We start from the raw sequence: 12,351 nt of genomic DNA, 5'->3' as shown, positions 1-12,351 counted from the left end.
TCTATTAGATTTAATAAAAGTAAGTGGGAAGAAGACTGATGTCACTATTGACTTTTAAAGAAACAGAGCCAAGTTAACTTTCATCTGGTATGCAGTTTCAGTGGGATCACACTTGCGCATACACATTACACAAAAGAAAAGTGTGTTTGAGACTCTAGACTTGAGTGAAGAATATACAGTCTGGTGCTTTTTCACTGTAACCCGTCAATCCTTTCATCACTTATTGCTACTCACCACAGGCTGCCTCTCCATCTCATATCTCACCCTCATAAGAGTCTCATAACTCAACCCGAAATCCTCCCACTAGATTTGTCCACTGCAGTTAACTGACTTTAGGGTCATCTAGTCTGCATACTGCCTTACAGTGCACCAACATACCTCCTGTGTTTTAAGCTCAAAAGAGTTTGGCACTAGCGAAGTTAGTTGCAATGGAGGTAAAATCCAAAGGGTTTTATGTTCACGTTAGCCTGCTGTTCATTTTGACCGGTGTGTCCAAAGCAATTGTCTCTGATAACACTGTTTTTGTGTGTGTGTGGCCTTTTGCTGTCTGTTGTGTTGAACTTGAGGCTCTATTGCCTGAGGAAAATTGGCAGCAAAACTGTGTGCGAGTGGAGAAGTTTTTTTTTTTTTAAAAAGCAACTCATATTTCTGAAAAGAAAGTTTTAGTCATAACTCAAACAAAGAGAAAATCTTCTGGTAACTTTTATATCAACAGTGGATCAAATCACTATGTGCACTGTGTAAGGGATCATCAGCTGGGAATCCAAAAGATATTATCACCCTGCTCTCGATTTTTAAATAATGGTGTTTATAATAATAGCGCTTGTTATACTTGTTTGTGATACAAAATGCTGTTGTGACCCTAAACAAATCAAGCCAATGCCAAAGTATCAAAAATTGCATTTTGTCTAGAGCCCATGTGGAGCTGAGATGTCACATTATGTGTCTTATTCTTTAGGGAAATGCACGTCAACAGCCTCTGCCAGTCTGTGGTTCTTCTTGAACTCGTGAGACCAAAAGGTGATCCGGCACATTATTCTTTCTCTCCACACTGCACACTGTTCCCTTCCTCACAGTCTCAAGTTCCACGCTGAAAAAGGGCAGGGTAGAGCAAGTCTTTCCTTCCCCCCTTCCTCCTCCCCTGATGGCAGATGGGATATTGAACTCAGACTGGCTCTTGTTTGCCCCTGGGGACTAGGACGTAGGGATCAGCAGCTTATGGTAATGCAGTGTACTGTAATTAGCGAAGGCATCCAATTCTCAAGCAAGTTTGTGGGTTTTTTTCCCTCAAAAATGAAAGAATTTGCACATACATGATTTACTACTGCAAAGAACCAACATGAAAGAGATTTCAAATCATTTTTTGTACACAGTGTGGCTCTAAAGGTGTTGACATGCGCACCAAACAAAACATTTCTGTGCTGTGGAGTGACTGCACCAGGAAACAAAATGCTGTGTAATCAACACCCCCGGCCCAGTTACACTGGGATTTCTGGAATTCTCACATTAAAAAGTCACCCTCACTCCACAAGTAAAACAATGTGGAGTGTTGCTTACCATCTGCAACTTCTGGGCCACAAGAGTCAGCAGCTGTTGAGATACATTTTCACACAATCCTAGTAATAGTTTGTATATATTCAGAGCAGATGAAATAAGCTCAATGAAAGTGCGATCAAAGCATATGTAAAACACACACATATGCTTTCAATGACACGTGTCTTTGACTCGATTAAAAAACGGAAAGAAAAGAAGCGTATTAAATTAATAAATTGCAGCATATTAAAGACAGTACTGGCATCTAAATTATATCAATCTGCCTTCATTCTGAAGTCACATAATTTCGAATAAAACAGAATAGGCCAGAATGGAGATTATAAAGAAAAGCAAAGGGGAAATCTCATAAATCCAGCAGAGCTATCAGTGCAGGAAGATTGGGAGCGAGCGAGCGAAAGAGAGCGAGAGAAGGGGGCGCGTAGAGAGGGGAGGTTAAGGAGAGGGGAGGAGAGAAGGCACAGGGAGGGAGTAGGAGAAAGATCCGGGGAAAAACTTTGAAAGGGAAAAAAAGACGTTTCAGTGGCCGCCGGTTAGCTAGGAAAAGGACAGTCGGAGGTAGAAAGAGGAGGCATAGAAGACAACTGCGTGCCTGTGTGGATTTTTACCGCTGCCAGGAAGCCGCTGGGCACGCGCCTGCTCGGGACGGGGGATTATAGATGAGCTTGACTTTAAGATGAGGAGCGAGCCCATTCTTTTCACTTCCAGCAGGGGTGAGTGGCTTACGCTGTCCTTTTTTTCCCGTGAAAAAATGAATGCAGCTTGGTTTTCTAGCAGCAATAAACCTATTAAAATGGAAGGTTGTTAAAAGCGACTTTCTTACGATGTATCTCTTGTACAGTGGGATCTCCACGACGTTCAAACTGAAAGCCAAGAACAGCATGACTTTTCCGGGGCTGCTAGTGTACTCACTAACAAAGATTACCGGTCGATAACGTTTGTTTTGGCTTCCTTGCCAGCTTTTATTATTCTTCTGTTGTAGTTCAGAGTGTGTATTGTAGAAATCTGTGTGCATGCATCAGATTGGCGCACGTGCGCCGTTCAGCACATACGCAAGCGCAGAAAAAGGCCACAAATGAATAATGTTTCTAAAAGGTATGCTGAAAGAGGGCACGGGGAAGAGACTGCGGAGAGACAGTTGGCTCCTCGCAGTGTCATTAGGGTTGTGGTCGCGTGTTAAGTGTCTATGTAGTATATGGACTTTATGCCGGACTCCGTTCAGTCATCTGGCAATTTAATGTAGCTCTGACTACAGAAATGAATCCCTTTATAAATGAGAAAGCAATCTGTTTTGGTGATTCTGGTCTTCAAGAGTTTGACCTCATAATGATGTGTAACAGTAGTTAAACTGATATAACTAGACTCAGCTTTTGGGCTGACTTCATTGCTGCCACCAGTGAAACTTGGTGGTGTTATCATACAATTGACAGAAGAATACCTTTCATTGGTTCACCTATTAAAGGTGAACCAATGGAAGGTGCTCTTAACAAATAATGTAATTAAAGCTCATTGTACTTTACAAGCACAAGCAGTACTTTTTTCAGATATTTCACCATTTTATCGGTTTTCATTTTGTAATTACCCCCTATTATGCAACCCAATTCCTTTCTTTCTGGCATGGAGCTTAAAAGCAAGTCTGTTTCTTATTACCTCATTGTTGCTAGACAGCAGATCCACATACATCAACAACATGTGCAGTATCCGTCTCTGAAAATAATCTTTAAAAATCAGAGTACTTTCAACAGTGCTCAGAAAAACTGCTGCATAATTCTGAGCTGGAGGGTTACTCTTACTGTACACTTGGAGCAGTTAGGGGATAAATTGAGGAGTATTACCCTTATCTTTGCCTGCCTGAGATTTTGAGACAACAAACTCTGGCTCTCTAGACTTGGTTGCAACAGCAGGATAACGGTAAACCAACCTATTTAGTCAAAAATAGTCACTTTGTCACTGTGTACACTAACAGAACTGTTTTTTTCATCTTCTTATCCATTTAGCTTTATACAGCTGGCAGTACTCAGACAGTTATTAAACAGTCCAGGTCAGCGTTAGGGCAACTCCACCCTGAAGTCAGAGGTTTTCTAACACAACCCTGGAATGACAACACAAATGCTTGATATCTCTCACTTGTCCTCATGTGGTTGTGAAGTGAGTGCACAATAACAGGACCAATGCTAGCAGCTGCAAGGGTTTCGGGTGGCCCGGCAGTGCTTCAGTGCCCGGCATTTGGTGAGGTTTGTACAGACATCTATTGTGTACTACTGAAGCATGCAGTATATAATATTTTTGTTTAACCAGTGTGGATATAGAAGAGCCAGTATGCAGGTATAAAATAGATATCACAACTCAGCTAGGTCTTCTAGTTTCCCAGCTCAGGATTTTCTATGATACAGTAACAACACATACTGCAGTCCTTGCTGAAATATAAATAAGGAATCTTGATTTACTCTTAATAATACTAAGAAAAACTAATTAGGGCTCCTGTAGTGGAGCTTTGTTCGGTATTCTGGAAATAAACCCAACAGGTTGGTTTAGAGTAAACATTGTCCTCATGCATTCAGAGGAATTCAAAGAATTTTTTGGGGTGGAGTAGTATTAATTTATGCTTTTTTTGTTTTTATTGGTTTATGTTGTTTTATGTTGTATTGGTTTATGATGGTGTTCACTGATTGGAACTTCTCAGTTAAAACAGTGTTGGGAACACTGTCTATTACTAACGAGGCCAGCCATGAGGTTTTACCTTCACCAATCTCCATGCTAAAAATACTTTGTCTCTGGATTTGTACAGGCTGCTTTAAACAATATGCAGGACAGTGATGATAACTATGGCATTTGTTTTTCAGGTCAAAATGGCACGCCCGATAAAGAGCAAACTTGTCATTGTCACAGACTCTCAAAATTAATCTTCTGTATCAACGTAGCTTTGAATGTATACAACATTTTAGTCAAATACCTTAAAACTGCAATTGATAGTTCTATGGTTTTTCTTATACATTAGTTTGATGATCTTCTCTGGCATGCCCCAAAAATTTTAAGTGTGGCTTCTATAATTATTTTTTACTGGGGTCATGTCCCACCATGAATTCCTGCTCCAGGGTGAAGCTGTCAAGCGTGGAGATCTACTGTAAAACACTCAGCAGAAATGACCTATTGTGACGCATACCAGAGTGCCATTGAAAAGATTTTTTGTCCAACGCAGTCATCACTCACCACCTGCCCTGTTTGTCAGAATTGCCTTCCTGCGATTTTTCTACTTCCCGAAAATGAAACCCAAGTTCTAAGACTGTCCTGACACACTGGTGGAGATCTAGTGCAAGAACAAAGGGGCATACGGGGACTTCTACAAAGTGACCTACAAATGGTAGAAGCTCAGAAAAATAGTACAGAAATGCACAAGAAGATGATCTTGAATGGAGATCAACCAAATTTAGCTCAGGCATATTTTTTCTAGATAAATCTTCTTTTTTTTTTTCCTTGCTGCAGTTGTGGCAGTTTGAAACAGTGGAACAGTGTTGATTGATACTAAACATAAAACATACAAAACTGCAGTGACATTTTGCAAACAGTAATGACTGTCTCACTATACAGCAGTTTAGTGATAATCAATGCATAGCTGTTGTTTTTGATGCTGTTGATGTTGTTTTACTAGCTTCCCTTTGTCTATGCTATCTGCCAACCCTAACCCACTGGATCGGACACAGGTCACAGCCAAAGACGTTAACCCTAACCCTATCTTAACCTGTAATCTGGGAAAAAAAGTGGATACTTTTTAAAATATCAATTAGGGAAATTTTTTGGGAGAACTGTTTAATGGAAAGCAAAATTGCATACTTTAACTATCTAGGTCAGAGTTGGGATCGTTACCAAATGTTACTTGGGTTAGCAGTCAAATTTGAGCAACTGCTTGCTTCTAAAACATCTCTGATCTAAGGGACCTGGCTTGCTTTCCTTTCTATGTTGTTTTGAGCTGGTGGTGGATTTGAGGCAATAATAGAAAACCAAAGTCAACGTCAACTGTCTCTTTTAGCAAGTCCATGCTCAATAGCTCTCCCATTTATGGGGTGCTGTGCTTTGGGGGCAAATACAAGTGTTAAAGTGTTTATTGCCACTTATTATTGCAGCTTTCCTCACAGAAACTCTGAGTCGACAAGCAATTAATTGGAGTGTGTGTGATGTGGGAACGGTGGGTGCATGGTGTCACCGTACTGGCCTGCTTCGCTCATTTGGTTCTCCTTCCCTGCCTCATTCACCCCAATAGTGATTGAAGTTTAAAAGCTTTCATCTGTCAGACGCGTGAGCCCCTTCCTTTTTTTGGTGATGGATCCCAGCAGTGGAGAGGAGAGATGAGGAGAAATGACTTTGCCATTTCTCCATCCTTCCCTGCAGAGTTGGCCTGTCAGTAAGCTGGCATGTGGGAAGAGAGACTTTAATTTTGGGCCGACTAATCATAGCCCTCCCAGCCTTACCCCTGTGTCAATATGCATCTGGAAAAACACAGGGAAAAAGAATGGGGAGCGAGTGCCAAACTCAAGCACAATTCAAAGGACCCCAGTGTATGCCAAATAGCACAGAATGATATGGCATACATCCAGCTGGCAGCCTGTTGGTAGCCTACTGATTTAACATCATCAAACAAGCATTTGCCTTTGGACTCGTACTTTAAAGAAGTTAAAATAGTTCTGCTTATTGCAAGCATATATGGTCGCCTTGAAAATTTGGATGCATTAGGAGGAAATCACTTCTCATGAGTCTCACTAGCCTTCAACAAGCTTATTGTAATAGGATGAGTGCATTCACTTGTTAGCCTGTCTGCCTTTAACAAAGCTTTTAGGATTACAGTACAAGACTAAAGCTGCCTTGGTGGGGTGTCCTAATAGGAGGATAAGGGTACAGGGAGCTGTAATTTTGTCAGTTTGAGCGTTTGGTTGTGACTGTGTAGCTGCTGTTTACACTCGCACAGATAAGAGTGCCTCTGTGTCCTGTTTCTGTAGGTGGTGTTTAATAAGTAACTGATGAAAAGACCAAAGGCTTCTATCACAGTCAGGACAATGGGTACACCTACAGGAATCTAATTTGATTTAAATCAAAGTTGGACAGGCTTTAGCTATTTCAGATTGAAAAAAGGGGCAATCATGCATGATGAATTTTGTATTTTCAGTGTTTTCCACACATAGACTTTATTTGGAGACTGAGGTTAGTATTTTATGTCTGACAGAACAACGCTGTTTGTGATCAGACAAATAGCTGATCACAGTGTTCAGCCGCTTCTAACCAAATGCCAGTTTTATCTATTGCCTGGCTCGCTGACCTGTGAGAACCTGACCAGAACCTGTAGGAAGTAGAGAAATGGTTTATGTGATGTTACTCCGAGCTCACCAAGGCTACAGAGCAGAACAAGGAACACAGCTGCCAACTTTAGCCCATGAAAGTGAAGTTAAGGTGAATTCATATACCATACACAAGGAAAACTTCAGACACAACGACTGTGTTTAACTATTAAATGGAAGTTTTTGAGTTAAATAAAAGATCTCATCCAAGGTGTCCTGGGATGAAATAGGCAGCATTGTGGAAAATTAATACCAGGGATGCCCAAATGCAGCTATAAAGTCCATATTCTAGGACCTCCAATCTTCTAGATTTCTCTTTACCAAATGTAGAAGGTGTGTACTACAGTTTGAGACTCAGTGGGATCGGTTTTTCAACTTGCTGTGACCAACCTGGTGCTAATAACAAAAGGTATGGTGCATGGCAAACAGACTGCTTGTTACAGTATATTGCTTTTTGCTAGTCTATTTGGGTAATTTATAAAACTTGCCTCATTCACACAAGATGGCCCCGCCCCTCCCTAAAGCCTGGTTCTGCCGTAGGGTTCTTCCTGGTAAAAGGGAGTTTTTCCTTCCCACTGTCGCCAAAGTGCTTGCTCATAGGTGGTCATATGATTTTTGGGGTTTTCTCTGTATGTATTATTGCAGGGTCTACCTTGCAATATAAAGCACTTTGAGGCGACTGTTGTTGGGATTTAGCGCTATATAAATAAAATTGAATTGAATTGAATTCATTTATTAGATGACATGTGCTGCTTCCTGAGCTATCACAACCTGTGGAAAATCGGAATTTTCCTGTGAAATTACTTTGTGTTGAATGTTCATGAGTTCTCAGATAGTAAATCAGAGACGTGTGCCTGTGAAAACTCCAGTCCACTACCTATATCTGAATTGAGCCATTTTGTGGATGAAACAAATGATGATGCTTAGTAGACCTACAGCCTCTATATCCTCACCAGTCAAAAACCATGTATAATGTGACACTCATTTCTCACACCCATGCAGCTACAATTCCCAGTCCAATCAAGAAAACCTCATGTCCTCCATTCCCACCAGAAGATCAAAACTACAAGCAGGAGTGTCTCCCCCTCCACAACCCTTCACCCCATCTTTCTTTTTGTCCAATGGTTTTTAGCTGAGCTCCCTCTAATTATCTTTTTAAAAGACATACCAAAGGGCGCATCATTACTATCCCCAAATATTGTTTGGTTTTAGAGCTTGCTTTGGGACTTCTCCCACCATATTTCCACCTCTCTTATCTTCTCTACACCTCCATCAGCACTTCCCTATCCCATCACCTTTCTTTTCTTTTTTTTTCTCCTTTTCACATCAGGGTTTTGCAGATGTGTGTTTGCGGTCTGGGAAACATCTGCTTCTACAGTAAACCACCTGTACAGTTCGATAGCAATCAGCCCCCCTCTGTGATGTTTGCTTGGCATGCCTGATGGAAGATAGAAAACACACAAACCTCATAATTACAGACCTGAGAAATGGGGCGGGAGCAAGGCAGCTTGTCTTTCATCATAAGTTAATGCAGCATCACCCATCCTCTGATCTGTTCAGAACTCTCCCTCTCGCCTGGTGCTCATCCAAGTTGAGGCTTTAAAAGTCTTTATGAAACATTTATGACTGGTAATAGCACACAACTTTCACAGCTTTCCACTAGAAGTGGGAAGGGAAAAAAACAGTACACAAGGCTACCAGTATAGGACTAAAATATCTGTATGTAGCGGAGGACATTTAAGAGTTATTTTTATCTGATAAATTATAAAGTGAAGCTGAGAAGGGCAGTGAAAATTCAGATGGTAAGCAGTTACCTTTACAAGTTGGAGTTACGAAGGAGTTATCAGAGTGGAAAGGCAGATGATACTCTTCCTTTTCCCCCCAAAGTATTAAGAATTTTTCAGCTTGTCTGTGTGATGGTTTTTATGTAATCATGTGACAAATAAATACCTTCCAGCATCACCCTGTGTTTTGGTGGCATGTTGGAAGCAGTAACCATGACGATGCCAGACCATAAAACCAACCTCAATTAACAATAACCACCTTCTTACTGTAACACTGAACCCACAGTGCAGTTAAGCTTCCCAAAACCGCAGAAAGTGGGTGTTTGGAACTGTAAGTCTCTGGCTTCTCATGCATCTTTTAGGTGCACAAGGACTCCTTTAAAATCTGTTACGTGCCACAAAATAGCAGTTCTGGTTGAGCTGACCTGGTATGGCAGACAACATATTCAGCTGATTCAACTTTGGATAAGAATCTGAACTGTCAGGTCCATGAAAAAATAGTCTGAAAACATTATTGCGTCAAGCCTTGAAGTTTGAAGAACAAACAAAGGAAATATACTAGAAATCAATGTATGTGTTTGTTCCTGACATTATTGCTTTTATTACAAGTAAAGCTAATTAGAATCATCATTTTCTATGTTCTTGGTATATTTTGTATTGTTTTGCCATTCAAAGCATTTTATGGTTTTTTGTTAGAAATATAAACCCTACTCCTTGTTCACTTTTGGCACAGTGCATTTATACTCCCATCCAAGACTTAAAGACCTTTACCAAGTTTGTATGGCCCATTTATCCAAGTAAACTGAGCCCATGTTGATTTACAAAAGTGGCATGGCTTTATGATTATGACAATGGTTTGGTATTAGAGTGACTTGGACCATTTTCTTAAAGGAAAAAAAACAATTCAGTTCAATTCAGTTTTATTTATACAGCGCCAAATCACAACAACAGTCACCTCAAGGCATTTTACATTGTAAGGTCGACCCTACAATAATACATACAGAGAAAAACCCAACAATCATATGACCTCTATGAGCAAGCACTTTGGCGACAGTGGGAAGGAAAAACGCCCTTTTAACAGGAAGTGCCGTCCGGCAGAACCAGGCTTTAGGAAGGGGCGGGGCCATCTGCTGCGACCGGTTGGGGTGAGAGAAAGAAAACAGGATAAAAGACATGCTGTGGAAGACAGCCAGAGATTAATAACAAATATGTTTCAGTGCAGAGAGGTCTATTAACACATAGTGAGTGACGTAAATTGACTGAAGAAGGAATACTCAATGCATCATGTGAATCCCCCAGCAGCCTAGGCCTATTGCAGCATTACTAAGGGAGGATTAAGGGTCACCTGATCCAGCCCTAACTATAGCAAAAAGGAAAGTTTTAAACCTAATCTTAAAAGTAGAGATAGTGTCTGTTTCCCAAATCCAAACTGGAATAATTCCAGTTCTAATAGTTGCATTGCATTTCAGCAGTGTGTGTATGTTGAGGCAAATCCTGACCTGAAGTCCTGTCAGATAATCAAACTAAACACGTCTTCGAAGTGTTAAAGGCGCTGCTGGTAACAAGAAACAGACCCCTGGAATATGTGGTGCGGGATAGCAACTGTCAGTGTTCCGTCAATCATAACAGCTGTATTCCAGGAAGAGGGCAGAAAGCCCTCCTCCCTCTAACCTTGCTAAGCATTTTTGCACAATAACAAAGCCGCAGGCTCTCAAGTTTTACATGAAATCCAAACGTGACCCCGTTGTCTCGTTCAAACACAGTCCTCACTTAGGAAAATCCCCTTTGATCTGAATACCTGGCAGTGAAAACATCCCTGTGAGTTGTCTAGGTGTTTTTAGTGTGTGTGTGTGTGTGTGTGTGTGTGTGTGTGTAGGGATTGATGTTTTGGAAAGAGCACGTATTTTTTGTCATGCAGACCGAATGCTAACACAGCAGATGTGGTTTGGGGTACATATGATTAATGTATGCAGATATCAGAAAACTGACTAAAATATTTATGGCATTAGAATCAAAAAGCTAGAATACATGACACAAACACATGCACTGCCTTTTATGTTGAGTACAATGAAGGGCATTATGGAAATGGAAAAATGAGGCTGAATGAACAGGGTGAGATGGGGAAGAAAGGATGTGGGCAGTTTGTTTGCACAACATGTTTTTTTTTTTTTTATTATTTTATTTTCCTGCGTGCCCTTAGGCCTTCTTTGAGGGTGGTCCTTGCCTCCACCTCTTCATGTTCTCTGCCATCTTTGGTGAACTGGGGAGCTCACTTTCGGTTGTTAATGGCACACATGCGCACAGGTTGTGTTTTTTGGCCACCCCTGTGGAGGTAAAGTATTGCACACGTTGCACAAAGCTCTACGAAGCAGTAAATGGAGCAGTAAATAGCTGCTTGGCTGTTCAGAGTTTAGTACAAAATCAGGTAGTGCTGAAAGTGATCCAGGGAGCGTGTACCTTCGCAGTGAGGGATGTTACTACTTGTTTATCTGCAAGTACAGAGTGATAGTATAGGTGAAGTGCAAGTAATCTTTCTGCTGTAAAAGGATTTAAAGCACTCCGACTTACAGATATTTGGGGTTGATTGTTGGGTTTTCTCTGTATTATCATAGGGTCTTTACCTTACAATGGAAAGTGACTTGAGGCTTTGAGATTGTGATTTGATGATATATAAATAAAACTGCATTGAAATATGTTTTTCCATTGGTGGCTCAGGAGTTAAATATTTTCTGTTGTTATTGTCATCGTTAATTGCAGTTTTAGTGGTATTACATGCACAAACGGAGGAAACATGTTACTCCATGTTAGTCTCCCCATCACCCTCACTTTTTCTGTTTATCTTTCACTCCAGCCCCCTTTTCCTCACCGGACTCTCCTGTAGTATAATCAGATTATGTGAGGAATGTGGGAAAGTGTCTGTGTATTCAGTGTCAGAGCTGCTCTCTAACAGTCAAGCAGCAATAAAGATGAACCGTGGCTGCACTGGATACAAACATCTATTGATTTTATTGTCATAACGCTGAGATATTAATATGAAGAGCATTAATGCTTTTTGCCAGCTACCTGCACCATCATCTGTTTTTGTTTAGTTAAATGCTTGTGGGAATTGTGATTACATGTGGTATTCAGACCTGTTTTGAATAGACCCTCCAACTCGGGCCCAGTGGCATGGGATAGTGGAAGAAATTTTTGGAATGGAAAGACTTACCTTTGTCCTTAGACTTGAGCTTGAGAAATTCAAGAAGCTCTGGGAAAAATGGATTGTGTACTCCCTTTGTACTGAACAATTAAATATTACCATGATGTAAGTAGATACTAATGTTGAGACTGTGTATGTCTTCCATGCTGACCTAAAGTTTTGTATTCTCGTACTGTAAATTAATAAATAAAAAGTTATTAAAAAAAAGACCTGTTTTGAATGAGATATATGAGGTCTGCTACTTCATGACTTATGTCTGTTATAAAATAGCCTGAAATAGTCTTAATGGCATGTGACATGCTAAACTGCTGTGACATTTGGCACATGGGTTAGCCATTAGGCCAGCTTATCTCCTGTGCCTGTTGCTCAGATATCGGTTAAGCTGATTTCATGTGATTATATGGAAACACAAACATATCACAGCTTGCTTGGAAGCAAGTCCTGTCTGTATGTTTGATGCTAATGTCTCCCATAAAGATTAGTGTACATT

General features: G+C 40.7%; 1 protein-coding gene across 5 annotated transcripts in view; it reads left to right on the top strand.

Annotated features, from left to right (window-relative positions):
• The window catches only part of afap1 (actin filament associated protein 1), a 95,006-nt gene that overhangs the window by 39,569 nt on the left and 43,086 nt on the right, over positions 1-12,351 (top strand). For 4 of the 5 annotated variants that reach the window (XM_085451764.1, XM_085451761.1, XM_085451763.1 and 1 more), the window contains exon 1: positions 2,016-2,264. The exons of the other annotated variant lie outside the window; for it this stretch is intronic. In XM_085451764.1, coding sequence (XP_085307890.1) covers positions 2,228-2,264 — 37 coding nt within the window. In that variant the 5' untranslated portion in view covers positions 2,016-2,227. Of the gene's footprint in view, positions 1-2,015; positions 2,265-12,351 lie in introns of those variants that run through there. 5 annotated transcript variants of the gene reach the window in all.

Source organism: Copadichromis virginalis, linkage group LG3 (genome assembly GCF_057382275.1).
Source record: "Copadichromis virginalis isolate Kocher_CV1m ecotype Utaka linkage group LG3, C_Virginalis_male_GT1.1, whole genome shotgun sequence".
NCBI classification, from domain to species: Eukaryota; Metazoa; Chordata; class Actinopteri; order Cichliformes; family Cichlidae; genus Copadichromis; species Copadichromis virginalis.
The sequence above is the reverse complement of the archived record's forward strand: the minus strand, read 5'-3'. Positions and strand labels throughout refer to the sequence as shown.